The sequence below is a fragment of the Salvia hispanica genome, chromosome 6 (assembly GCF_029641045.1).
Source record: "Salvia hispanica isolate PSC_SH4W2 chromosome 6, Shi_PSC_v1, whole genome shotgun sequence".
NCBI classification, from domain to species: Eukaryota; Viridiplantae; Streptophyta; class Magnoliopsida; order Lamiales; family Lamiaceae; genus Salvia; species Salvia hispanica.
In genome coordinates this window covers 31,855,684-31,880,150 of record NC_142697.1, presented here as the reverse complement: position 1 = coordinate 31,880,150, position 24,467 = coordinate 31,855,684, and the positions used below count along the sequence as shown (strand labels likewise).

The window sequence follows — 24,467 nt, the reverse complement described above, 5'->3', positions numbered from 1 at the left end:
TGTCCAAGGGAAGGGCGGGGATTATATTGCTACAGTTCTGTTGAGTGGTCTCCTGAGAGTCGGTGACCATGGCGAACTTTATATGTGAGCCCCCTTATTAATTATGAATGATATAGTTTGAATTCTTTTTTTTGGATTTTCTTTATGATTAGAATGTCCGTGTATTATATTGAAATGCTCGTTTTTGTATGCAGTTTCATAGGTGACGAAGTGAGCAGTAAGAGTGGCGCGGAGGAGGACCTCTTGGAAGTGAAAGAGGAGGATGAGAAGTGAATGGTTAATGTTGGCACTGAATTTGGTTTTTGTTTGGATTGATTAATGTTGTAATTGTTGTTGATTTATATGACTGGTTAAATTGATTCTTATGAACCTGGACAATTCCCACCATTCTTGAGCTGCCAATATTACTCTCAGGGTGGGTGGTGGACAAGCATCCAGAAAGTTTCTTCGGACTCAGAAAATTATTATAGTAGGGACTATATATTCCTAATTTTGGATGAGATAATACTTTTTCTATATTTTATTATTTTGATAGGGCTTTTGCATGTCATTTTAGGCAAAATACTAAGGGGGCGTTTGATTGGTATGATAGCCCTAGATATGGGCTGCTATCTAGGCTGTATTTAGTTTTTGATTGGTATGATAGCGCTGCACGATAACCCGGTATAACCTCCATGACACGACTGAATTTAAAATAGCTACTTGCCAAATTGATATAAGCCTACCCAGGCTTTCGGCCCTGATATTCTGCTATGTGTTCGATCCAGATTGTGGTGTAGCACTTCATTGTCGAAAACACCCCTCTCCTTCCTCCTCTCTCCATCTCCGACTTATCCATGGAGTCCGATCCTATGGAAGTAGAAAATCCTCCGTCGCCGTAAGCTTCCTAAATCAGTTTTGCTCTGAATGTTTACCTCCGGCGCATATTCGCTGAAAATATGTTCAATTGCAGGCAGGGACGGGGACAGCGTTGGCCAAGCCACCGCTGGAGCGGGGCTTGGCCGGTGCCAAACTCATTACCCAGCTATGACTACCCCGGTTCAGATGTCATGTCTGTTATATTGAGAAATTTAATATCCGTGAAAGATTTAATTTTTGATGTGTTTTGAGAAGAGAGAGGAATTAGTAAATTGTATCAGCAAAGAAGAAAGAAAAATTAGTTGCAGATCAGAATAGTTTTCGCAAGGAGGAAGAAGATGATACGGCGGCGTGTTTATTAGGTTTAGATCAATTGGCTTTTTTAATGGGTTTTGATTAATTTGATCAAAAGACCCCAATTTGAATGATTTAGTTTATAACCCATTGCTTTTTAAAAAGTTAATAAACAAGTTTGGTAATTGAAATAGACTATAATTTATTTTAAATCGAAATACAACCCTATTTCCTTCCTCTCGCCTCTCCATCTTTTCATCCTAAGCTCTTCTTATTCGTCTGCCTCATCAATCAATACTTGTCCGGCAAACACAAACTACTACTTATCCTTGTTTTCACGATTCAAATTACTTTTCTTTCTCTTTAGGGTTTAGATCGAGCTCTAACAGGTTTGTTATTTTCTTCTTCAAAACTCACGTTCCTTTTTTCCTTTTCAATACAAAATTAAATCTCTTAATTCAATACATGATTCATGCAATTCTTGGGGCTAATTTCATTATCTGATGGTTTAGATATATTACTGTGTTCATTTGTTCAGAATGAGAAGCGAAACACACAATCTTGAACTCAGATTAGTTCAGTTGTACAACAATGATGACTTGAAATTCATGCACTACGAAGAGCTGGTTGAGTTCGAGCACCAGCTCGAGCTCTCGTTAGACAAAATTCGAGCTCACAAAGTAAATTCATTTATATATTTACCTAATTCATCTTAAATATTTAGAATTAACCAAATCAATGTTTTTTCTTATACAGATTCAGCTTATTCAAGAGCGATCCGAAACTGAAAATCTAAAGAGGACGGTATACGTATACAGACATACACTACAACAATTTAAACTTTTGTTTCGATGTTTGATTCTACGAACTCCTCTTGGAGAAAAGAATTTCTTTGTGAATTAGTAATTAAATTGCAGATTCACATTGAATATTTGTGATTTCATTAAACCAATACGAGAATGAGCAATATTTTGGGTTGGTTTCATTCAGCAGGGTGATCGAGGTCTACGCTTCATTATGTTGAAGTACATGCCTCTGAGTATGAAGTACTGTTGTTTGACGAGGTGGATTTGAAGAGTGCTACTGCTCTTGATCTAGAAGAATTGGAATTTCAAGGAAATTCTCCGACTGGCCCGGGATTTGTTTGTGTCGGTGATACCATGTTCATGTTCGGGGGTGCCATCTACTCGGTCCCACAGTCCATTTCAAGTACACAAATTACGTCAACAAACTACTTGTCAACTGCGCCACTACCTGTTGGTTCATCTCCTGTGACTTGGACTCGTAGCCCCACTAGTATGAGTGTAGTCCGAGTCAACCCCATGGTAGCCCCATTACACGATGGCAGGATATTCATCTGTGGTGGCACTCCTATAAGAAGTAGTTGGGCTGAGATCTACGACCCGAAGAAAGGCCAGTTCCTCAGTCTGGTATTGCCTACGAGCGTGGCTAAGATTCCCTTACCAAGATCTTGCTTTCAGTACACCGAAGAAGTGGTTATGATATACTATGATACCTGGTTTTACAATCAGGATGAATACGAAGGCCGAGCCCGCATGTCTTGCGACATTGAAGGATACGAACCAACACTCCTCCAGTACAATTTGGTATCAAACTATTGGGAAGTCTTTGCAAGGGTATTACCTGAGCCATACCCTGATACGTATAAGAGGAACCTCATCTATGTGGGTGGAAACATTCTATTCATGATGGACTACTCATCTAGCTGGTCGGTCTACAATCTGTCCTCAAAGAAGGTGGCAAACGTGGAGGTGGAGCTTCCTGATGCGGATGTGATTGAAGCTTTCAACACTCATACCACAAGCACTAGTTGGGTCTTCTACGTATTCATTCGTCATGTGGTTAATTATATGACTGGTGGTGTTCGATATGCCAAGGTCGAAGTTGTCCAAGGCGAGGACGGGGATTACATTGCTACTGTTCAGATGAACGGTGTCCTGAGAGTATCTCCCTTTTCAAATATGTATATGTAAGTAAGGCCCTTGTTCATTGTAGTATTTTGAATGTAAGAGTAATTGATTGGAGATGCTTGTTTTTTGCATGCAGGTTTGGTTTCAAAGCAAGGGAAAGAGAAGATGATGAGAATTGAGTGAAAGGGAACTATATATGTACATTTGTTGGAGAATTATTTTCGTGTTGTTTAAATCAGAGAATGAATAATTATGTGTCTCATTGATCAAGATCAAACTCAATTATGATAAGAGTATGACACTCTTTGATTTTGAAATTAACTATTGAGTGAAAAAGAAAATTTGATTGCTATGTCAATAATATAGGCATTTCTTTTCGGCACGGAGTTTAAGAATAGTGTGTTAAGTGGGTGGTGAATAAAGTAAGAAAAAATAAAGTAAGAGAGATGAAGAGATATTTCATGTTAATTAAGACATTTCTTTTCGGCACGGTGTGTTAAGTGGGTGGTAAATAAAGTAAGAAAAAAATAAAGTAAAAGAGATGAAAAAATAATAAAGTAAGAGAATGGATAATTTTTTTGCTGAAAATAGAAATGACTCTATTAACATGGAACAGAGAGAGTATTTAATCGTGCATAGCATGGAGAAGCGGCGTAGGCTGAGGTGGCAGCAGCCATGCTTAATTTTGTTGATGTTTTTCTCAATTTCGTGATGGATTTGTGACCTCATTTTGTTGTTTGTGGATAAGGATTTTTGTTTTCTTGTGTTAGAAGAATATCAAAATACAATTCTACTACTGATATTTTCAAAAAAGATACCACATAGAGCTGAGTAAATTCTCTTCATTAATATGTTACAAAGAGTCTACCTATATAAATCCAGAATCAGAATAGTTGAAGAAAGGGGTGGAGGAGTTGAGGGAGATTGGGATTGTCCCACTCCAACAATTCCCACCATTCTTGAGCTGCCAATATCACTCTCAGGGTGGGAGGTGGACAAACATCCAAATGCAGAGGTAGTTTCTTCATCAATCTAGGGCATTGCACAATCTCGATGGTCTCGATGGAGTTGCAGATCATCGTTGCCTTGCATACGCGCTCCAGTCCCGGCAGCTCATGTAAGATCAGCTTTTTCAACTTGGGGAGGGTGACAGAGCCTCTTCCATCAACATCGAATATCTCTTGCAGTTCCTCTCCACACACCTCGATTTCAATATATTCGAGGTTGGGAAAGCTCAATGCAGGCAACCCCAGCTTCCCCACCTTGCTACATTTGTATATAGCTAGCCTTTTTAGAGAGGAGAATACAATCTTTATGGGTGCGATCACGAATCCCTTCAGATCCTCCAACTCCACCAGCACAATATCTTCGAGAGTGGAGATCTGAGGCAGTAGCAAATCTTGATGATCGCTGCTCAATATGCATTCTATTCCTCCACAGCTTTCGATATTCACTCTCTTGAGAGATGTGGGATCACCCAATCTCGGAAAGTCATTCACGAAGCAGGTGCTCAGGCCCTTGCATCGGATCATTGTTAGGTACAAAACGCCTTCCCCCGATACCTTCTCATCTTTAAGGCTCACTCCACACAAGATCAACTCATTGTTATAAAGTTCGAAAAATCTGTAGCGAGCAGTGTAGCTGTATCCTACTCCTATTCTGTAGCAAGTATCATGCACACGGCTTGTAACAAAACGGTTAAAATCACTCACATGTTCCACTCCTCCGCTGAACTCCTCCAGTTTTTTGAAATTCTCAATTTCTTCAATTGGTACTAAGTTATGAAATGGGAGTTTCAGGTGCTGAAGATTCCCGAGTTTGAGCAGCAATCCTCTAGGAAGCATCTTCAGCGTACGCACATCTAGTGAAAGGAACTTGAGATTGAACAACTCCTCAAGTCCACGAGGCACTTCCTCGATGGCTGTATACGAGAGGTTCAACTCCCTCAGTGCTTTCAGATTTCCCAAGTAGGGTACATTTTCAAGCTTAGAACAGAACTCAAGGAATAAGTTCTTGAGGCACTTCATGTCACAGATTGAATCTGGCAGCGTCGTGATGTCAGTTTCACACAGATCAAGAGTGCTCAGGTGCTGCATTTTGAAGAAGAATGAACCCGTGACGGTGTCCAATGGACTCCCACATAAAACCAATGTTGAGAGGTTAGGACAATCGGGAGAGATTCCATCTCCGATTCTCTTTATGCCACTCATCATCAAGGACACCTTCTCCAAACCATTTGTCCACTCTTCTTCGTCGGGGATTTCCATCAAAGAGTAGTTACCTGCTCTCACCATATATCTCCCCTCGCCAATCATCAACGCCATACCTCTCACAAGATCATGCATCTTCACGTATTCCTCAAAAACAACACCACTTTCCAGTAAACACACATTCACTAATTTCTCCAATATGGAATGACCTTGGTGAATTTGCCCTCTCCTACTCTTTCTTTGATCCATCAACCCCTCTGAGATGAACTTTCGAACCAAATCCTCTTTAAGTATTTGGTAGTCCTCGGGATATAACGAGCAGTACAGGAGGCAGAGCTGAAGCGTATTGTATTCATTATTCTGGCTCTGATTACTTCTGTTCAACTGATCAAAACTATATTTCAATACCTTGAAAACCTCATCTTCTCCCATGCCCTCTTGGCGAACGACACATTCCTTTAGTTCAGACAAAGCATTTTTCCACGTATGAACAGAGGCCTCGCCCCTCATGCTTCCAGCCACGCTAATAATTCCTAGTGGCAAACCATCGCAAAGTTTTGCTACAGATTTGGCAATTTCTTCTACTTGAGAACCTAGCGCTATCTCATTCCCCAACGTCTCATTGAACAGCTTCCATGCCTCGTCATTACCTAGTTTTTCAACCAGAATCACTTCTTGGCAACGAATTTGGCGACACACTTTCAACGACCTGGTTGTTATAATCAACCTACAGCACTCCACAGAAATATGACACCCCACCCTTAACATGTCAATATATTCCCACACATCATCCAATATGAGTACTGAGTTCTTCATCCGAGAAAACGCACTATGCAGCCTCGCTGCTCTTCTTCCTTCATTGTCCTCATCCACAAGGTCCACACCTAAGAGACGAGCTATCTTGTCTTGTAGACTGGTGACACTAAATTCCCGAGAGACTGTAATCCAAAACACACGTCTATGAGATTGCTGCACGAGTCGGTTGTTGATGTGCTTTACCAGAGTTGTCTTGCCCACACCACCCATACCATAAACACCAACGCTCGACACTTTCCCACCCTCCAAAAGCTCCAAAACCCTTCCCAAATTATCATGACACGCTTGGCCAACCATCCCATTCGCCAACAACGTCTCTCCCATTCCCAAATTCCCACCAACATCAAGTACAAGTTCGCCAAAATTCCGACTCTGCTCAACAAGGCTATCAACTTCGTCACTCATTTTGGCTGCTCTTCCCCCATCCATCAACCTCGTCACGAATCCGTGTGATTCCACTTGTCCCCCCAGCTCAGCAACTTCTTCCTCAATGGATTTAACTTGTTCCAACCATTCCTCGACTTCTCGTTTCCTTTTCTTTCTACACGAGCGCTCTGCATTCGTGATCTCCTCCTCCACATCACAAGCCCTAGCACTCAATGACTTCAATTTCTTTTGCAGAGTTTTTAAAATTACCTCAAAATCCTTTATATTCTTCACATTGTTGTGAGCATTATCAGCCGTCTGATCCATCACCTTTGACAAAAACAATTCCCCCACCTTTGAAAACATCATCTCGAAAATTCTCTCCATTTCGCTCTACAATGTGAATTCTGTACGGATAAACACAATTGAATCACAAATTAATAAAAAAGTCGACGGATTTCAGCAAATTATTTACTGTTTCTATACTAAATGCAGGGGATTAGCAAAAATCTTCATCATTAGGTACATTCAGGATAATACTACTACTATAAAATAAGATGAGAATTTTCACCTGAGAACTTGAAGGATCAGCTGAGATAGAATCTATTGAATTGGATTGGATTATACAAACAAATGTGATTAGTCAAAAACAAGAATTGAGAACTGGGGTTTGTGAGTTGACTTAGCTCTGCCCTCTATCATGGAATTTTTTTTTAACAAATATTGGTAAGGTAATATTTTGTGATGCTTCAAAATTTTGTTCTTTCAGTTTTGCCGTGAAAAAATGTTAGTTAAAAATATGGAAATCCTAAAGTGTATACTCTTATTGATATGATAACATTTTTTTATCTCACTAAAAATTAAAATAAAACATTTATTTTTTATTAATAATTTTAAGTAGTCTTATTTAGCTTGTCAAATAAAATGAAGATAAATTAGAGATAATTGTGTTTTTATTTTTTTAAATATATCAGTTTGAGAGTGGATATAAGCAAAAGTCCTCGGACAAAATTTCCCCAACTCAAATCAAGAAAAACACATGTATAACATCAACAACTGCGAGAAAAATACTAGGGATGTTAATCGGGTCGATCCGCCGGATTTCAGGTTAACCGTACTCGGGTTGTGGGTCAATCAGGTTGTGATTTCTTTCGGGTTATAAAAGTTCAACCCTAACCCTAAAAGCTTGGGTTTCGGGCTAGCCTAGCGGGTTAATCGGATTGCTACCGATAATATTAACACGCGATCAATCCAATAAATAATGATTAAAATTACTAATATTCACACAATGTAAAACATTTAATTGTGATATATTTGAGGTATATGCTTAAACTCAATCATAAACATGATCAAATACTAATATTTGAGATATTTCGTGGAATTGTAATGCATGTTTTATAAATTTAAATATTTTTTAGTAAATTTGAAGTTTTTAATTTATTTATCAGTTATTAATAAAAATTCAATATATAATTTGTATATTTAATTTTAAAATTGGAAGTTATTTCTTTAGTTAAAATTAATTAATGAAGTGTCGAATTAGGAGTAAAACAATAGAATAATAGAAATTTTATCGGATTTTCGGGCCAGCCCATCGGGTTTTTAGGTCTGGCCCTAACGGGTTGCGGGCTAATCGGGTTTTGATTTTTTCGGGCTAGAAATTTCCGGCTCTAACCCTATAAATTTGGCGGGCTATTCGGGCCAGTCCACGAATTACGGGCTACATTAACATCCCCTGAAAATACTAATTCCACAAAGAGTAAGTGCAAACAAAGTTACTTATGTCGAATAAACCAAAAAGGCTTTGCCTTTCTTATTACTATAAAACTTCATATTACACATGAAAGGAGTCCAAAAAGGCAAAACAAAGAACTTAATCTACAATTATTCTATTTTTCTCAACATATTTGTAGAGGGGCAATTGTACATTTCTCTCGTCAAAGGAAAATGTGAAAGAGAAAGACGAATTAGAATTCTAGTTAGGCAACGGGATATCGGCAGGATCCTCTCTATACGGAGCATTTTGCATCTCGACTCCTCCTTGATACCCGTTATCCATGGCAATCGGATCGGACTTGGTGGGGTCAATGAATGTCACAACTATGTCCTTTCGAAACATGAGATAGATAACCGAAATAACATAGATTGCCATAAGAGGAAACACTAGGATTCCAATGAACACATTTCCCACTTTAGGCAAGTCATTGTTGATAAGCCACCCTACAAAAGTAGTGCTCAAGTAGTAGATGTTGATGCCTATGATCCCGAGGCTTAGCATCCACGAAAACACGATAATCTGCACAAACATGCACACTTATTAGGACATGATCTAACGGCCTAGATTTATCGAACTAGCTAGATTAATTAGTTCACTTGCATAGATAGAGTTCTTTTGAGGTCCCATTTTGGTGGAGCTTGTTCTGAATTTGAGAAGTGGGATCAGAGCATAAGGAAGCTCGAAAGATAGCATCACCTGAAATTATTAAAATTTATTTCCATAATTGCAAAATATTTCATTTTAATTTGTTATTTAGGTTAGTATTAGATGATTTGTTCTAGGATGTATGTACAAACCGATGCAATAATGATGAGTCGACCGGCACCGTAAGATCCTCCAATTATAGACACTACCAAACTAGGTGTTATGGCAATACACTTTGTCATCAAATTCCTTGTCCATTTTCTCATCTTGAGTTCCAAGAATCCCTATTAAAAAAATAGGCAATTTAGCGTTTCAAATATTGTAGAATTTACATAGTATTAATCATCTTTGTTCTTTGTTATATTTAGTGGTGGATTTAGGTGGGGATAGTGGACTCGACCTCTATCGACCCATGAGGTACAGACACTATTAAATTCGATCTTCCATAATGATGTATTCTTTCAGACATAGTTTGAAACACCAAATTTAATAGTAGAATGTTATGGTACTGCCCGCAGGGGCTTAGCGCAGTTGGTTCCGGGGGAGCAGATATTGCTACAAGAATGTTATGGTACTCGTAAGTCGATGGTGGGGCCGACCGACCCCGTGGACCCCACCTTAGTTCGTCCTACTTTCATTGCTAGAGAAGGCCAATGTTGCACTGCCTTTTCCTTCTGTGCTAACAACAATCTTTTTTTACTATGTTAAATTCCATGAGTTTCATTTTCTAGGTCCGTTATTGATTGTATAGATAGAGATATGCATTGTACCCGCATGATGTATTGTCCTGCGTAGGTGCCTGTGATAGTGGAGCTCTTCCCCGAGGCCAACAATGCAATGGCATACACAGTAGAACTTGATTTCCCAAAAACATTTTGGAAAAGGAATATAATTCAAAAATTAGAGGTTGCCCATATCTATATGTATACTTTTAAAAATGACCTTACTATGTTATTGCTGATGTAGAAATTATGCAACATATGATTTTAAAAAATTCTAATCTGGTTCATATTTAAAATTTAGCACCGATTCAGATTAGTTATAACCAAACTTATCTAACATCGTTTTAAGGATGAACCAAATTGGATTTTTTAAAATTATACTCCCTCCGTCCCGGCTAAGATGACACAATTCTTGGCCGGCACGGGATTTTAGGAGTTATTGGTTAAAGTGTTTAATTGGAGAGAGAAAGGGTGGGTGTAAGTATTAAAATAGAGAGAGAAAAATAGATGAATATTTTAATAGGAGTGGAAAAAAGTGGTTTGGTGTATTAATTGGAGAGAGAAAGTTACCAAAAAAGGAAATGTGTCATCTTAGTTGGGACAAACTAAAAATGAAAACGTGTCATCTTAAGCGGGACGGATGGAATATGTTGCTTAAATTCTACATCGGCCATGACTTACTAAGGTCATTTGTTCTTTCCAGATTCATCACAAAAACATCGTCCGCACAAGATAGAAAAATACTAAATTGTTTATACGCATTGCCAGAAAGGTATTTCTCAAACTTAAACCTATAAGAATCATGCACTTTCTAACCTATTACTGTATTTCAGTAACAAATTAATAAAAGAAAGGATAAATTGCCTAAAAAGTCACAAACTTTGGGGAAAGTTTGGTTTTTCCCACACACTATGAAAGTTGCGTCTAAAGTCACGAACTTTATCGGATCGTGCAAATTTCCCAAACTACCCGACCTAGCGGCATATTTCCGTTAAAAACTTATTCCACGTGGCATGCCGAAGGCAAGACTTGACCAAATTTCTGGTTTAACCATAAACTCAAGTAATATAACCTCTTTTTGGCTGATTTCGAAAGCGCAATCCCAATTCAATCGATGGAAAACGTAATCGACAAGAGTGAAATCATCGACAAACGGTTTAGGGATGAAATCGACGACGTGTAAAGAAGATTCAATAAAAAAAGCATAAAACAACGTCGTTTTGTGCCGGTCAAAAATTTTGCCAACTCACGCCTCCGGCATGCCATATGGGATAAGTTTTTAATGGAAATATGTCGTCAAGTCGGTAGTTTGGGAAATTTGCACGATCCGATAAAGTTCATGACTTTAGGCACAACTTTTATAATTTGTGAGAAAAACCAAACTTTCCCCAAAGTTTGTGACTTTTTAGGCAATTTTCCCTAAAAGAAATATTTATACACGTAGATCTTTGTATGGCACCCATTTTTGAAAGTTTTCCACGTGCGTTACTTTTATAGTTGAATAACATTCAACTCCATGGTAGACCAATATATAATTATATATTCAATTATACAAAAATATGATATAAACACATAACTACTATATAAATACCATTAATATATACTTCCTCCGTCCGCGAATAGGAGTCCCGGTTGAGTTGGGTGTGGGTTTTAAGAAAAGTTTGAGTGTAATAATTAAAGTGTGTGATAGTGGAATGTGAGACCCATTTATATTATTATATGTTTATTCTTTGAAATAATGAAATCTAACATTAGAGTGAGAAATTGCAATCAAAGGTTTTTTTTAATTTAAAACTAATTGCAGCTCTAAATTAAGGGAACATGTGGGTCATTTTTTATACTCCCGAGATAAAATGTCTAACCGGGACTCCTAATGACGGACGGATGAAAATGGCCAACCGGGACTCCTATTCGCGGACGGAGGGAGTAATTGTTTATATGGGCACATTTTTGTTGTTTTCCCATCATAACCCAATTGGTAGTCATGACATTGAGCATGTTATGTGGTTTAATTAGTTGGTGGCTAGGCTTGGGGTGGAGCCTTGCCGGCTCCACCGAACAATATGCTGAGAAGTGAGGTGATTTTGTTGTTTAAAATATTAGGAGTTTGTATCATTGTATGACTATCCAACCGAATAATTATTCAAACCCAAACAAAAGTGCATGAATGACTAACATAATTAAGACATCTGTGTTTCCAATTTTTACTGAGTTAGGTAAATTTTATTCTAAAAGAAGTTTTGGTTTCCTTTCTCGATCAGACCCCAACGAAGATTAAGGAGCAAGATCATCACTTTGTTATAAAACAACCAGTCTTGAATTTAGATGTGTCTTATAGAGTATGATGATAATGATTTCGGAAAGTTCTACATGAAAATCTCGACCACCATGTCATTAGACAATAGAAATGTTAACGATTTTATGTCTTACACCTGCTTTCAAAATGACTATGATTGGTATATGAGACAACGGTGTTTTAGAGACTTTGAAAATATCCTAGAGGTCATAAACTTTGACAAAAAGAATTCGGTTATCATAACAAAAACAATTGATTTGAGTTTGAATGTTTGGCTCAACATGAAATTGTTGGAGAATTGGATAAGGGTGATGCAAAGAAAGGGAAGAAGAGTGATGCAGTTAATTATTACTGTGATTCAAATGATTCTAGCATTTGGTGGAACACAATTAAGGTTGACTTTAAAGCTATTTTTGGCCCCATTGTTCGTGGTCTTAGAGCACTCCATGGCAAGGAAAAATCTCATGGAAATCTGTTAAATGGAGTAGCAGTCAAAGCAATAAAAAGGAAACAATATCATACTTTGACGGACATATTATTTAATATGACAAGTGATTCGAGAAAGTATTAAAGTACACAAATGTGGAGTCAAGACATCATCGACTTGGATGAGTTAATAAGATGGGTGCTATCGTATCCGTCCTTAAGTGGGACGGATGGGAGTATATTATTACATATTATCTGAATATATAAAGTTATTTTTAGTTGAAAATTTATACTAGTACTAGTAACATTTAGTTTCAAAATAATTGGCCCACAAACTCCAGCCCATTTTACCGGAGAAACTAAAAACATACTCCCTCCGTCCCATTCTAAGTGGCACATTTTCTTTTTGGGATGTCTTAATCTATATGACACTATTCTAAATATGGAAACATCACTCTCTTTACTTTTTCCCTCACTCAAGGCATCATCGACCTGGATGAGTTAATAAGATGAGTGTTATCGTATCCGTCCTAAAGTGGGACAGATGAGAGTATATTTGTAATAACCCATTCTCTTATTACCTTTTCCCTTATTTTAAATGTTGAACTAGCAAATTATTTGCTCTCTGGATTCGTGTTCTAAATAGAGCTCGTTATTTCCCGTTGATGCTTATAGTTGTTGGTCCGCAAAGAAATAAAAGCTAAAGTAAGAATTTAGTGAACACAGCGACGTCAACAATATGTAAATGAAAGAGGAAAGACAAGAAGTTTTTTCCCAAGTATAAAGAAATTCGAATAACATTTCATATACAACAAACGAACAACTAACTTCAAAAAAAATAATACATGGAACAAAGGCTTTAAATAAAGAAAACAAAGAGAAAGGAGAAATCTTGATTGCACTTCAGGCCTCTCTCTGGGGCCGAAAGCAGCGGCCCGTCTTCGAGCAGTCCGTCGGGCCGAGGGGAGCGGGCCAAACCCATAAACAGCACGGTAGCCCAGATCTATCCACCTGCAAATGAGACAAGGAAAACTTTAATTATCTAGAGAACAAGAGATAAAAGGGCACTTGCTTGTGAGGAAAAGACCTACCCTCCTTTATTCTTAGGAGACCAAAAATTTGCCCAAAGGAGTAACTCAAGCTGCCTACAGCAGATCCCACCCAACAGCCTTGTCTTCCCCTACGAGCTCCTGCAGCTTGCAAACAAAGAAAGTTATGAACTAAAGTACTAAGAGGGCATGTGAGAACAAGATGAATTAATTAGTCAAACACCTAGTACTCCAAGTAACACCAAAATGTTTCAAGTAGAAGGCTGCAATGAGGATAAAAAACAAGAGATATGTTGGGCATAAAAAAAAGGGAGACAGTCCATTTAATTCAACAAAGTACTCCCAAAGTTCTCATATAAAGATCCCTTCCACTCCACCTATGAACTCTCCTACACACCATAAGAAATTTCCAGCAACATAGCAAGATTTAGAGTAAGAGAGCTTAAGTGCTAGGAGCATAAATCAAAGACAGCAACTGCTTCAAGAGGTAATACACTCCTTTCCTCCTTCCAAATAACTTTTTTTTCATCACATAGAAGCACCAAAACTTAGAAACCTCAAATAGCATGCTAAATCTCAAGTAAAATAGTAGGAAACCAAGTATAAACATGTTTAGAACACCACCATTCCAGATCTTAACAGCATGATAGGAATAATGGAAGAAAACAGTAAAGCACTAGCACACTCTCTGCCTTTCCTTGACTTCATGCTTAGGATGAGAAAGCTTGGAGCTTTATCACATAATACAACAAGAGAAAACAACAGGCTACTGCCTTTTTACCCATTTTTACCCAAGCTCAGTAGCTATACCAACTCAACTTCCTAAATTCCTAAATCATGTACAATTATGAATACCCAACCGAGATCCTCCACAATAAACAACATACGAGAATTTTTAAATCTCACAAGCTACTGCACAAAGAGAGAATCAACAAATGGACTAGATAATGAGAATTATGGGACTTAGCTTTAAGGCCGATTGGTAGGCGGTTGGTAGCCGAGGCTTGAGGTCGAAAGGGGCCGAGCCTGCCTGAGCTACGATGGCAAGCTCAAGCTCCTGAGATGACGGCAGCGGCTCTGGCCGTTGCGCAACTCGTGCAGGTCAAGACCCGGAGGAGAGCTGTCGGCGACGGTGCTATGTGCCGGCGTGTGAGCAGCGTTGACACTGAGAAGCACTCGGAGATGGCGACGGAGTGCGATGAGGATGCTGCGACACCGGCGACAGAGCACCGGCGATTGGGTGTCGCGATAGCGACGATGTAGCCGAGATGGAAGAGAGAGGGCCAGCGAGTGCTAGGGTTTTTTTTCAATTTGGGGGTTTTTGTGTGAGTTGGAAAATGAGAGGAACCGATGGAGGTGAAGAGTATATGTTTGGGCATTTTTCTTTTAATTGTTTGGGCTTCACTAAATAAAAGTGTGAGCTAAGATTGTAGATTAAATCTTGGGCTAAGGAATTTAATTTAAGAATCAGGTTGTTTTATTAATTAAAAGGAGGAATAGGCTGGAATTGTTAAAAAAAATGGTTGGGCCTGTGGATTGCTAAATTAAATCTTGGACTCTTAAACGACCAACCATGAGTGAATGTGCTAATTAAATCCCGAGATGATAAATTAAATTTTAGATCTATGTTAGTGTCCGAACAAGATACATGGAAAATAATCCTCCCAAAGTTAAACGAATAATTCCTTAAACCTCCACAATAAATTAAATCTATTGATTTAATTAATGTTCAAGGATTCTAGAATTTTTCTAGAAAAAAATGCGAAAAAGAATAAAATGAGCATGCACTTAGGATGCATTCACGTTTAATTTTCTTGACTTCTTAAAGTCTAATTAAGTATTATTTTATTTTCTATAGGGACGTCTTCGCACGTTATCTAAGGTCAAGTTAAAGAAATTTACGGAAAGGGATTTAGCTTTTGAGGTGTGCATTATTTTATTTACTCAAGTATGTTTGTCATGCCATGTTTTGTTTTATAATTACCTATCTGCTTGGCTATGCCAATTTAGTTAAATCGAATTCGGGTCCCAGTAGGGCCGCAAACCCTATTTGGACTAGTGTACACATAAGGAGACCGTGAGCTAACATAGGAGTTGGCCGGTCCAGTGACCGTCGTGGAATGTGGCCACATTCCCGGTTCATACAAAGTTCAGATATGGTATTTAAGTTATGTGATTGCACAATCAAAATCTTTATGAAAGGAAAGAATTTAGTGACTCGGGCTCACTAGCAATAGGGAGTTGTGGTCGTGACAATATTATTACATATTATTTGAATATATAAAGTTATTTTTAGTTGAAAATTAATACTAGTACTAGTAACATTTAGTTTGAAATTATTGGCCCACAAACTCCGGCCCATTTCACCGGAGAAACTAAAAATATACTCCCTCCGTCGCATTCTAAGTGACACATTTTCTTTTTGGGATGTCTTACTCTAAATGACACGTTTCTAAATATGAAAGCATTACTCTCTTTACTTTTTCCCTCTCTATTACTTTGTTCAACCTTTGAATAAAATTGAATGTATAACTTTGATTGTATAACTTTGATTGTCAACCTTTCTTATAACTTTGACGTATAACTTTCTTTTCAACCTTTCAATTATTTGATAGTACTTTCGAAAAATAACACTTGATTTTTTCTAGCCCTTAGAATATTTTACACAACTTAGTAATGAAAGTTATTGTTGTTTAACTTATTCGTATTTCTTAACTACTGATCATATTTATTTATGATTAGAAAAAAAGACCAAATCGAAAAGTAACAATATTTATAGTATTGATGTCAATTTTTACCTTTAGTGCTAATAATATTAATAGCTCTTAAATCACAATATTCAATCAAATTTTAAGTTAAAATAACAAATTATAAAGGAAAGGAAAACAAAAGGCAAATATTATCAACTATCTATACTAAACTAACGTCTTTAATTAATGATGTTTTTATCAAAATAAAAGAAAGGAAAACAAAGGGAAAAAGATACTTATTATATACGTCGATTTGAACATCACTGAACGACGTTTTTTACACAAATGAGACACTTATGACAAATTAAAACTCCATAATTTCATATTTTATTTTTAAAAATCTTATAAAACTATAGAAATAAAACTATGCAGCCAGCTAACACAAAACTCTTTTATAATAGAATACATAAATTAATTATTTTTAATTAAAAATAATATTGCTATTTAAAAATAAAAAAGATTAAATATTATTTTATAAAATTAAATCTAATATTGAAATAAAGAAACAATGTGAACGATGAAAAAAGGGAAGAAGGAGATAATTTTGAAATAATACTATTAGATTTTGAACATTATTGAAATAATATCATATTGAAAAGGTTAAAAATGTGAAAATATAAAATTATCCAGCTGCCCAAAAGGGCATTTTAGGGAGGAAAATAGCCAAAAGGACCAATTTCAAAATTAACCAATAGTACTGGGACTACTGGTGATGTTTTTAAAGTCCAGAGACTATGAGCGAGATAAACTTATAGTCCAAGGACCATTTTTGTAGTTCACTCTAAGAGAAGTGATTTAAGTAAAATAAGAATAAAGTAAGAAATGAAAAAGAGAGAGAGATGAAGAGAGAATAAAGTAAGAGAGGTTAAAGTAAGTGAGAAGAAATGTGTTAACTTTTATTATAAAGGGAAGTGACCCCACTACTATGGAACGTACCAAAATCGTAAAATGACTCACTATTATGGAAAGGATAGAGTATTACTTTAAGGCTGTGACTATGAACCACAAGTCCTCAGACAAATTTAACTCTCCAACCCAAAGAAAAACATATGATAAAAAGGATAGCAAACATCAAACAAATGCTAGAAAATATATGATTCCACAAAAAGCAAGTGCAAACAAAGTTTCTTATGTTGCATAAATAAATAAAAAAAGGCTTTGCCTTTCTTATTATATAAAACTTCATTTTACACATGAAAGGAGTCCAAGAAGGCAAAACAAAGAACTTAATCTACAACTATTCTATTCTTCTCAACATATTTGTAGAGTGGCACTTGTACATTTCTCTCATCAAAGGAAAATGAGAAAGAGAAAGACGAATTAGAATTCTAGTTAGGTAACGGGATATCGGCTAGATCCTCTCTATACGGAGCGTTTTGCATCTCAACTCCTCCTTGATGCCCGTTTTCCATGGCAGTCGGATCAGACTTGGTGGGGTCAATGAATGTCACAACCCTGTCCTTTCGAAACATGAGATAGATAACCGAAATAACATAGATTGCCATAAGAGGAAACACTAGTATTCCAATGAACACATTCCCCACTTTAGGCAAGTCATTGTCGATAAGCCACCCTACAAATGCAGTGCTCAAGTAGTAGATGTTGATGCCTATGATCCCGAGGCCAAGGATCCACGAAAACACGATAATCTGCACAAACACGCACCCTTATTAGGCATGATCTAACGGCCTAAATTTATCGAGCTAGCTAGATTAATTATTGATTACTTCACTTACGTAGATAGAGTTCTTGTGAGTTCCCATTTTGGTGGAGCTTGTGCTGAATTTGAGAAGTGGGATGAGAGCAAAAGGAAGCTCGAAAGATAGTATCATCTGAAATTATTAAAATTCAATTTCATAAGTGTACTGTTTCATTTTAATTTGTTACTTGGTTAGTTTTAGATGATTTGTGTAAGGATGTATGTACAAACCGATGCAATAATGATGAGTCGACCGGCTCCGGAAGATCCTCCAATTATAGACACTACTAAACTAGGTGTTATGGCAATGCACCTTGTCATCAAATTCCTTGTCCATTTTCTCATCTTGAGTTCCAAGAATCCCTATAAAAAAAGTAGGCAATTTAATGTTTCAAATGAATTAGCATATTATTCATCTTGTACTTTGTTATTTGAATGGTGGATCCAGGTGGGTTAGCGGATTCAACCTCCGCCGACCCGTGAGGTCTGGAACGCTCCATTAAATTCGATCTTCCATAATAATGTATTCTAAAAATGGAACTTGTAGGGCCGGAGTTGTTGGTCATAGGGTCGATAGACCAACAACTCGATAGACCAAATTTAATAGTAGAATGTTATGGTACTCGTGGGTCGACGGTGGATCCAGCTGACCCCATGGACCCCACCTTAGTCCATCCCTACTTTCATTGCTAGATGGAGATATATATTGTACCTGCATGATGTATTGTCCTGCATAGGTGCCTGTGATAGTGGAGCTCTGGCCCGAGGCCAACAATGCAATGGCATAAACAGTAGAGCTTGATTTCCCCAAAACATTCTGGAAACGAAATATAATTAGGAAATTAGAGATTGCTCATATCTATATGTGTACTTTTTAAAAGGCAAATTGCAATTGGAAAATTGTGAAATTTGGTTAAATTCTAATTTGTTTTGCAATTTTAAAAATAATCTAAAATAACCATGGGCAAAAATATCTGATTGCATACATGTAGTATATTATTAATGTTTTTCACGATGTCGATTTTTTTATAAATAGAGGACATTGTTTTTTTTTATAAATAGATGATATTCTTTAAGTCATCAGTGATGTGTCCACATTTGATTTTCAAATTGTCATATCAGATTTAGTATCCCCAGAGTATTTCGTCTCAAACTTGCTGAATTGTTAAGTTGCATGACGGGTCACAATTAAACCAAATTGCATGAATTTTTTTCAGCAATTTACCCTATTTTTTAAAACATCGATAATTGAATAGGTTTACCTTGAGGAGGAAGGATGCTGAATTTAGTGTTAAGTCGCTACAACTTTCTTCATTTTCACTTGAGAGATCATCTGCTAAGCAAACAGTACCAGACACGGAAATAACGGCCACATTTATCAAAAACGCTACAAAAAGTGCAAATCCACTTTCAATCAAGAAGTATCGACAAGCATCCTGAAATAATAAAAATATTTAATTAGAAATACAAAATTAATAGATTTACTAACATAAAAATGATATTCCATAGACATGTTTATCGATAAATTTAATACCCAAAGTCTAACACTATACAATCAAGCAGCCAAGTTGAATATTGGCACTAGCTCAATAGCCTGCCTAACCAAAAGTAATTACTCTCATGCCCAATTAATTCATTGACTCATTTTAGTTAATAATTTTCAGAAAATATAATTAAACATGTGATTTCATTTTGAACAAATGGTTTCGACATATTGCAAAATATCCAACACATATTTACTTACATTAATGCCACGAACAGAATTAGGTATCTTTCTCGATAGCACTAGAGCAGAATGAAGAAAAAGATTATGCCTGCAACAAAAAATGAAATAATTTATCAATTACGAGACTTAGTAAAGTGAAAATCAACAACTTTCTCTTGATACCAAAAACTAAAATTAAATTAAATTTATAAAAATTTAACAAACCTCTAAATATTTCTTGTAATATTTCTTCGTATTTATATAATACAGTATGAAAGAGGAATAAATTCCTAATTATAAATTTAACTAATTAAATAATACTAATATTTTTGAAAAAAGTACTTTTAGCATAAAATGGATAAAACATCCTAAGAAATTTTTCAAAATTGTTGAGGCCGCCTCAACAAGTATAAGATCGTTAGAAAATCAGATATAAATATAGAAAGGAACATACGGCATAACGAGTGCACCGAGCAACGCGATGGCGTCACCGGTGGCGCCTTGGCCTTTTAACTTAGGCACAAACATTCCCTTCATCACTTCTTTAGCCGGAGGTTTCACATAGCTTAATTCTCCAAAGAAACATGCTGCCATTATGAATACTAATATTGCTATTAATAATTCCAGCTTCCTAACCTGTTTTTATTTAGCAAATAGTAAAATATTAGTACTATTACTTAGGAAATAGTATATTTATTACTAACAAATAATTAAAAAAGTACTTAACTTGCACATTTTTATGTTTTTGTAGCACCTATATGTTAGATGATGGTAATTTATTTTTCTTTAGGTATATTCGAGGGGCATCAAAGGTTTTTTTCCAGGTTTAGTATAGAAGGATTTTAAATACGAGGAATAATATTCTTGATTTTATATCTTACTACACCAATTTTACAGAATTATTTAAATGCACTTGCAATCTTTTATTCCATTTCCTAAATAAAACAAATATAACAAGTTGCTAAAAAAGAAGATAAACAGGCTGTGTATATTCGATATGCAGTTGTTGTGAGCAATAAAATTAATATGTAGATTCGATCAAAGCATAGCTGTTAAAAATGAGGACAAAAAACATTATTTCATTTAGGTAAAGATGGATCTCAAAAATAAATTTATAATTTTTGTGGGGTAATTAGTTGTTAACTCTGCGTGATTCTAGTATATTTATCCTAAAATTATGAGAATAATTTGAGATGAATATATAGGGATCATATAGTGTTACCAACTAATTATCCGATCCATTTTATAAAGAAAATGCTACCATCATCTCCATTGTCATCTACTCATCTTGTTGATTAGTTGTTGACTATGGTAAATTTAAAAAAACTCGAAATAAATTTATAATGGAGTGGTTGAAGACTTGAAGTCTAGATATTTAAGCAAAGAGTGAATTAATTAATTTATGTTTAGTAGAAGATAAACTTAATTTTTAAATATAAATTGAAGACTTACACCATATTTTTGTAGACCGAGCAAGAGTAGAGTACTGCACCCGGTGCAGAGAACCCCAACCCAAACTGGTATCTTGAATAATATGTTCAGTGCAAATGCCGTCCCAATCACTGTCAAAAAACAATTAGTACAAACAATTTTGCACTTAAAAAATATTTATGAACTATCAAACTTAGTTGTGATGTGTACAATAATACTTAATCAGTGGTCTATATTACATAATTTTTCTTTAAAGAAGACGTTAAATCAAAAATTTACTGAAACATATTTGGATTTTATATTTGATTTTTAATTATTTTATTTGATTATAAAAAATTATGATTTGAATCTGTCATTGCTAATAGATAGATACCTTCTGGGATGTCGGCAGCGATGACGGCAAGCTCAGCTAGAATCCACAAGCATAATTTGACGAATATTGGATACTCAGCTTTGCAATGCTCCGCCAAATGTTTGCCTACATTTACATGAATAATTAATTTAATCGATTTTATATCTAGTTGTTTTATTTATTAAAAATTAATTAGTCATATAATGTTAAAACATTAAATGTACACATACCGGTGCTGACTCCTAAATTTGCTGCAAGTGATTGAATTATAAGGGCAAACACCAATCCGATAAGTATCACCCACAACAGCTGTGAATATGCAAATATAATTAAATATAACGTGTAAAAGTGGTTTAATTTCTATTAATGTATAATCATTTTGCCAAAATTCATTATAGGGCAATAAATAGACTTTATTTTAGTACTAGTGTGTGCAATCATTTTGCAAAAATTCATCATAGGACAACAAATATCAAATCGAACACCATGAGTTCTAAGAAATTCAATCTTCAAGCAACATTTACACTATTCACTTATCTTTCTCATTTCATTAAAATTATGAAATTCAACTAAAAGAAATCTAAAAAAAATGATTTTCTTAAATTATTACTGCATGGTCGATTCTAATTGGGCAATAAGTGACGTGCACTTCTACACTGCAGTATGCAAGCACAACATACTCAACTGCTCACAACGTCACTACTTGCACAAGAAGCGCATTTACATGCCATTGCTCGTGGCCGAAATCTCAAAAAAGCTCACGAATAGGGTCCATTTATTTTTCACTTTCTATATGAAAAGCCAAAAAAATGGGCTGGTATTGGTGATTGATTTTGTGACCATTTTCTGAATATTCGTGAAAAAGGATTGGTTTTTAATATTCATGGAATCATTTCAGAAGAATTAAAAATTCCGTATAAAGAATAATTCTTTGGGGTCATAGAAGAACCGCAAATTCAAAATTTCCGAATATTCTAGCAGCCGAAAGTTATGAAATTCGTTTGAAAAAAATTAAAATATGCTAAGTAGTTAGTACTAAAATTGTCACATTTATGTGATTAATTAGAAGTGCGTTTGCAATTTACATGAAATTAAATGAGATTATAAGAAATCAACATAAGTGTGTATGGATTAGTTAATTACTTCATAGCCGTGGTTTGCTCCCGCCTGCAAATCAGTTTCCACTGCAATTAAGATAATTAATCAGCATTAGTGCCACAAATATGTATTAGTACTTCTTTGGTACACGATATATTGTCTCATTTTGATATAGTGCGAGTTTTAAAATATGCAAAAGAAATTGTGAAAAAGTTCGGTAAATTGCCCTTGTCAGTGTCGTACCATTAAATAATGACTAATTATATGACTTTTTTTTTTCAATTTTCTCATAGAAAAAAATTCAGCATGCTATATTTTTGAATGTATTAATATAGTGTGTGCATTTGTAAAAATTAAAGATGTGATTGACTAAGTGTATTAAATGAAGCCGTTTACTTAACCAAAACGTTTTGTACACGTAGTTTTCCCTACTCATAGAACCATGTGACAAGTAAGAACACTAAAAAAACTAAAATATATACTAACGCAAAAATTGAGGCGCAATTACTTGCATTGGAAAGTTATAAAAAATAACAACAAAGCATCTTTAAATTAATGACAAATTAACTTAATCTTCTTTTGTTTTTAGGATGTTTCCATTTGTGTCCTCTAATTTTAGTTGGGGACCAACAATAAAGATGTTTTCTAAAGCATTGGTGGTATGTTTAAAAGCACAAATTAGCATCTTTAATTGCATTAAAGAGTTTCTTCGGCGATTTTTCATGTTGTAATGGAAAAATGTCAAAATTATGCTATAATTAGTCATTTCTGAAAGCTACAAGATATCCTGACTATGATAAACTTAATACTGTGTGGCTTTCAAGATCACCAGACTATGATAAACTTAATAATGTACTAAAGAAAAAAGTAAATGAGATTTTTTATCGTTGGCATACTGAAATAAAGAACTCTGAGACATTATATCGCGAACGAGAGAGAGAATGAGACCAAGAGAGCTTACAATTTCCCGGATCAAGGTAAGCCAATGAGACCAAGAAACCAGGTCCAACATGCTTCAAGAAATTTTTCCACCCAGGTTCCTAAATTTTCAATAATCCAATAAATTCTTTTTCCCTTTTTGATGAAAAAAACATATACTATAAAATTCTTGAATAAAAACCATAATTGATACACATATATTGAAATAGATATGAATATGTATACCTGTTGAAATTGGTCTTCCTGATCAAATTCTTTGTTTCCTCCGGCGGCGGCGGGCGGCGTCTGCACCACCGCGACAACACGGTTGGTGTTCCCACCGCCACTGCCCTGCTGCTGCTGCAAGCTTGCCATATTGTAGCAATAAATGTGTGTGTGACTGTGTGTTTTTTCTATAGTGAAAATATGTGTAATAAACCCTTTTATTTATATTGGAGGAATCTTGTATATTGCCTGTCCCAAGAAGAACCTCTCATTTAATTCCACTCATAATAGCTACCTTTGTTTTTATGGAAGCTATATATCCACCAAAATAATATTCGTCACAAAAAGGAGACGTTGCTAATTAATTAAATTACTATTATTGTAATCCTGATTAATTGGACAAAGGCTCTTGGATTTACTCTAGTGAGGGGTCAAGCTTCTTAAGCAAAATTTAAGATTGTGGTAAAAATCGAAGTGAGTAGTCATGAAAGTTGCCGTAGCTTATTAACAAAGGGATGGGAGGTTGTGTGTTGTCTTTTCTTTATTCACTCGGGACTCGTTTGGTAGTGTATCTATTGTTTAAACACTAATAAAATTAAAAATTAAAACTAACACTAGTACTACTATTTGTTTCATATTTTATTGTTTAATAAATACTACTCCATTAGCTATTTGAAATAAGAAGTTCGGTTAACTTTTGATCAATCTCATAAAATTTAAAAATGAAATATTAAATCATGAAATTTTGATTTTATTCAATTTTTATTCTATTACTGGTATATTAAGTAAAGAGAGAATAAAATAGGAATAAATATTTTCTATCTTTTGTAATGAATTATTTTGTTAGGATAAACACAAAAAGAAAAGCGGTTCATTTTCATTGGGACGAAGAGAATTTA

General features: G+C 35.6%; 3 protein-coding genes and 1 long non-coding RNA gene across 4 annotated transcripts; 1 reads left to right on the top strand and 3 right to left on the bottom strand.

The window, feature by feature from the left end:
• Positions 1–2,678: 2,678 nt before the first annotated feature.
• Positions 2,679–3,262, top strand: LOC148923585 (uncharacterized). Its single transcript, XM_089061548.1, has 2 exons — positions 2,679–3,142; positions 3,220–3,262. Exons 1-2 carry the CDS (start codon positions 2,709–2,711, stop codon positions 3,260–3,262), a joined length of 477 nt encoding a protein of 158 aa, XP_088917674.1. The 5' UTR covers positions 2,679–2,708.
• A 623-nt stretch (positions 3,263–3,885) lies between these two features.
• Positions 3,886–6,862, bottom strand: LOC125205494 (disease resistance protein RPS5-like). The gene has a single exon (XM_048104470.2). The coding sequence runs from the start codon at positions 6,860–6,862 to the stop codon at positions 3,968–3,970; it is 2,895 nt and encodes a 964-aa protein (XP_047960427.1). The 3' UTR covers positions 3,886–3,967.
• A 6,237-nt stretch (positions 6,863–13,099) lies between these two features.
• LOC125205500 (uncharacterized) lies at positions 13,100–14,746 on the bottom strand. The gene is made up of 2 exons (XR_007173762.2): positions 13,433–14,746; positions 13,100–13,352 (listed from the first exon to the last, which is right to left on the bottom strand). It is a non-coding gene; the product is annotated as an uncharacterized LOC125205500 (long non-coding RNA).
• A 2,536-nt stretch (positions 14,747–17,282) lies between these two features.
• Positions 17,283–23,846, bottom strand: LOC125205497 (metal transporter Nramp7.2-like). The gene is made up of 13 exons (XM_048104471.2): positions 23,590–23,846; positions 23,387–23,465; positions 22,471–22,511; positions 21,558–21,636; positions 21,349–21,453; positions 20,997–21,106; positions 19,999–20,180; positions 19,584–19,653; positions 19,102–19,275; positions 18,552–18,656; positions 18,071–18,202; positions 17,877–17,972; positions 17,283–17,789 (listed from the first exon to the last, which is right to left on the bottom strand). Exons 1-13 carry the CDS (start codon positions 23,716–23,718, stop codon positions 17,469–17,471), a joined length of 1,623 nt encoding a protein of 540 aa, XP_047960428.1. The 5' UTR covers positions 23,719–23,846; the 3' UTR covers positions 17,283–17,468.
• Positions 23,847–24,467: the final 621 nt, after the last annotated feature.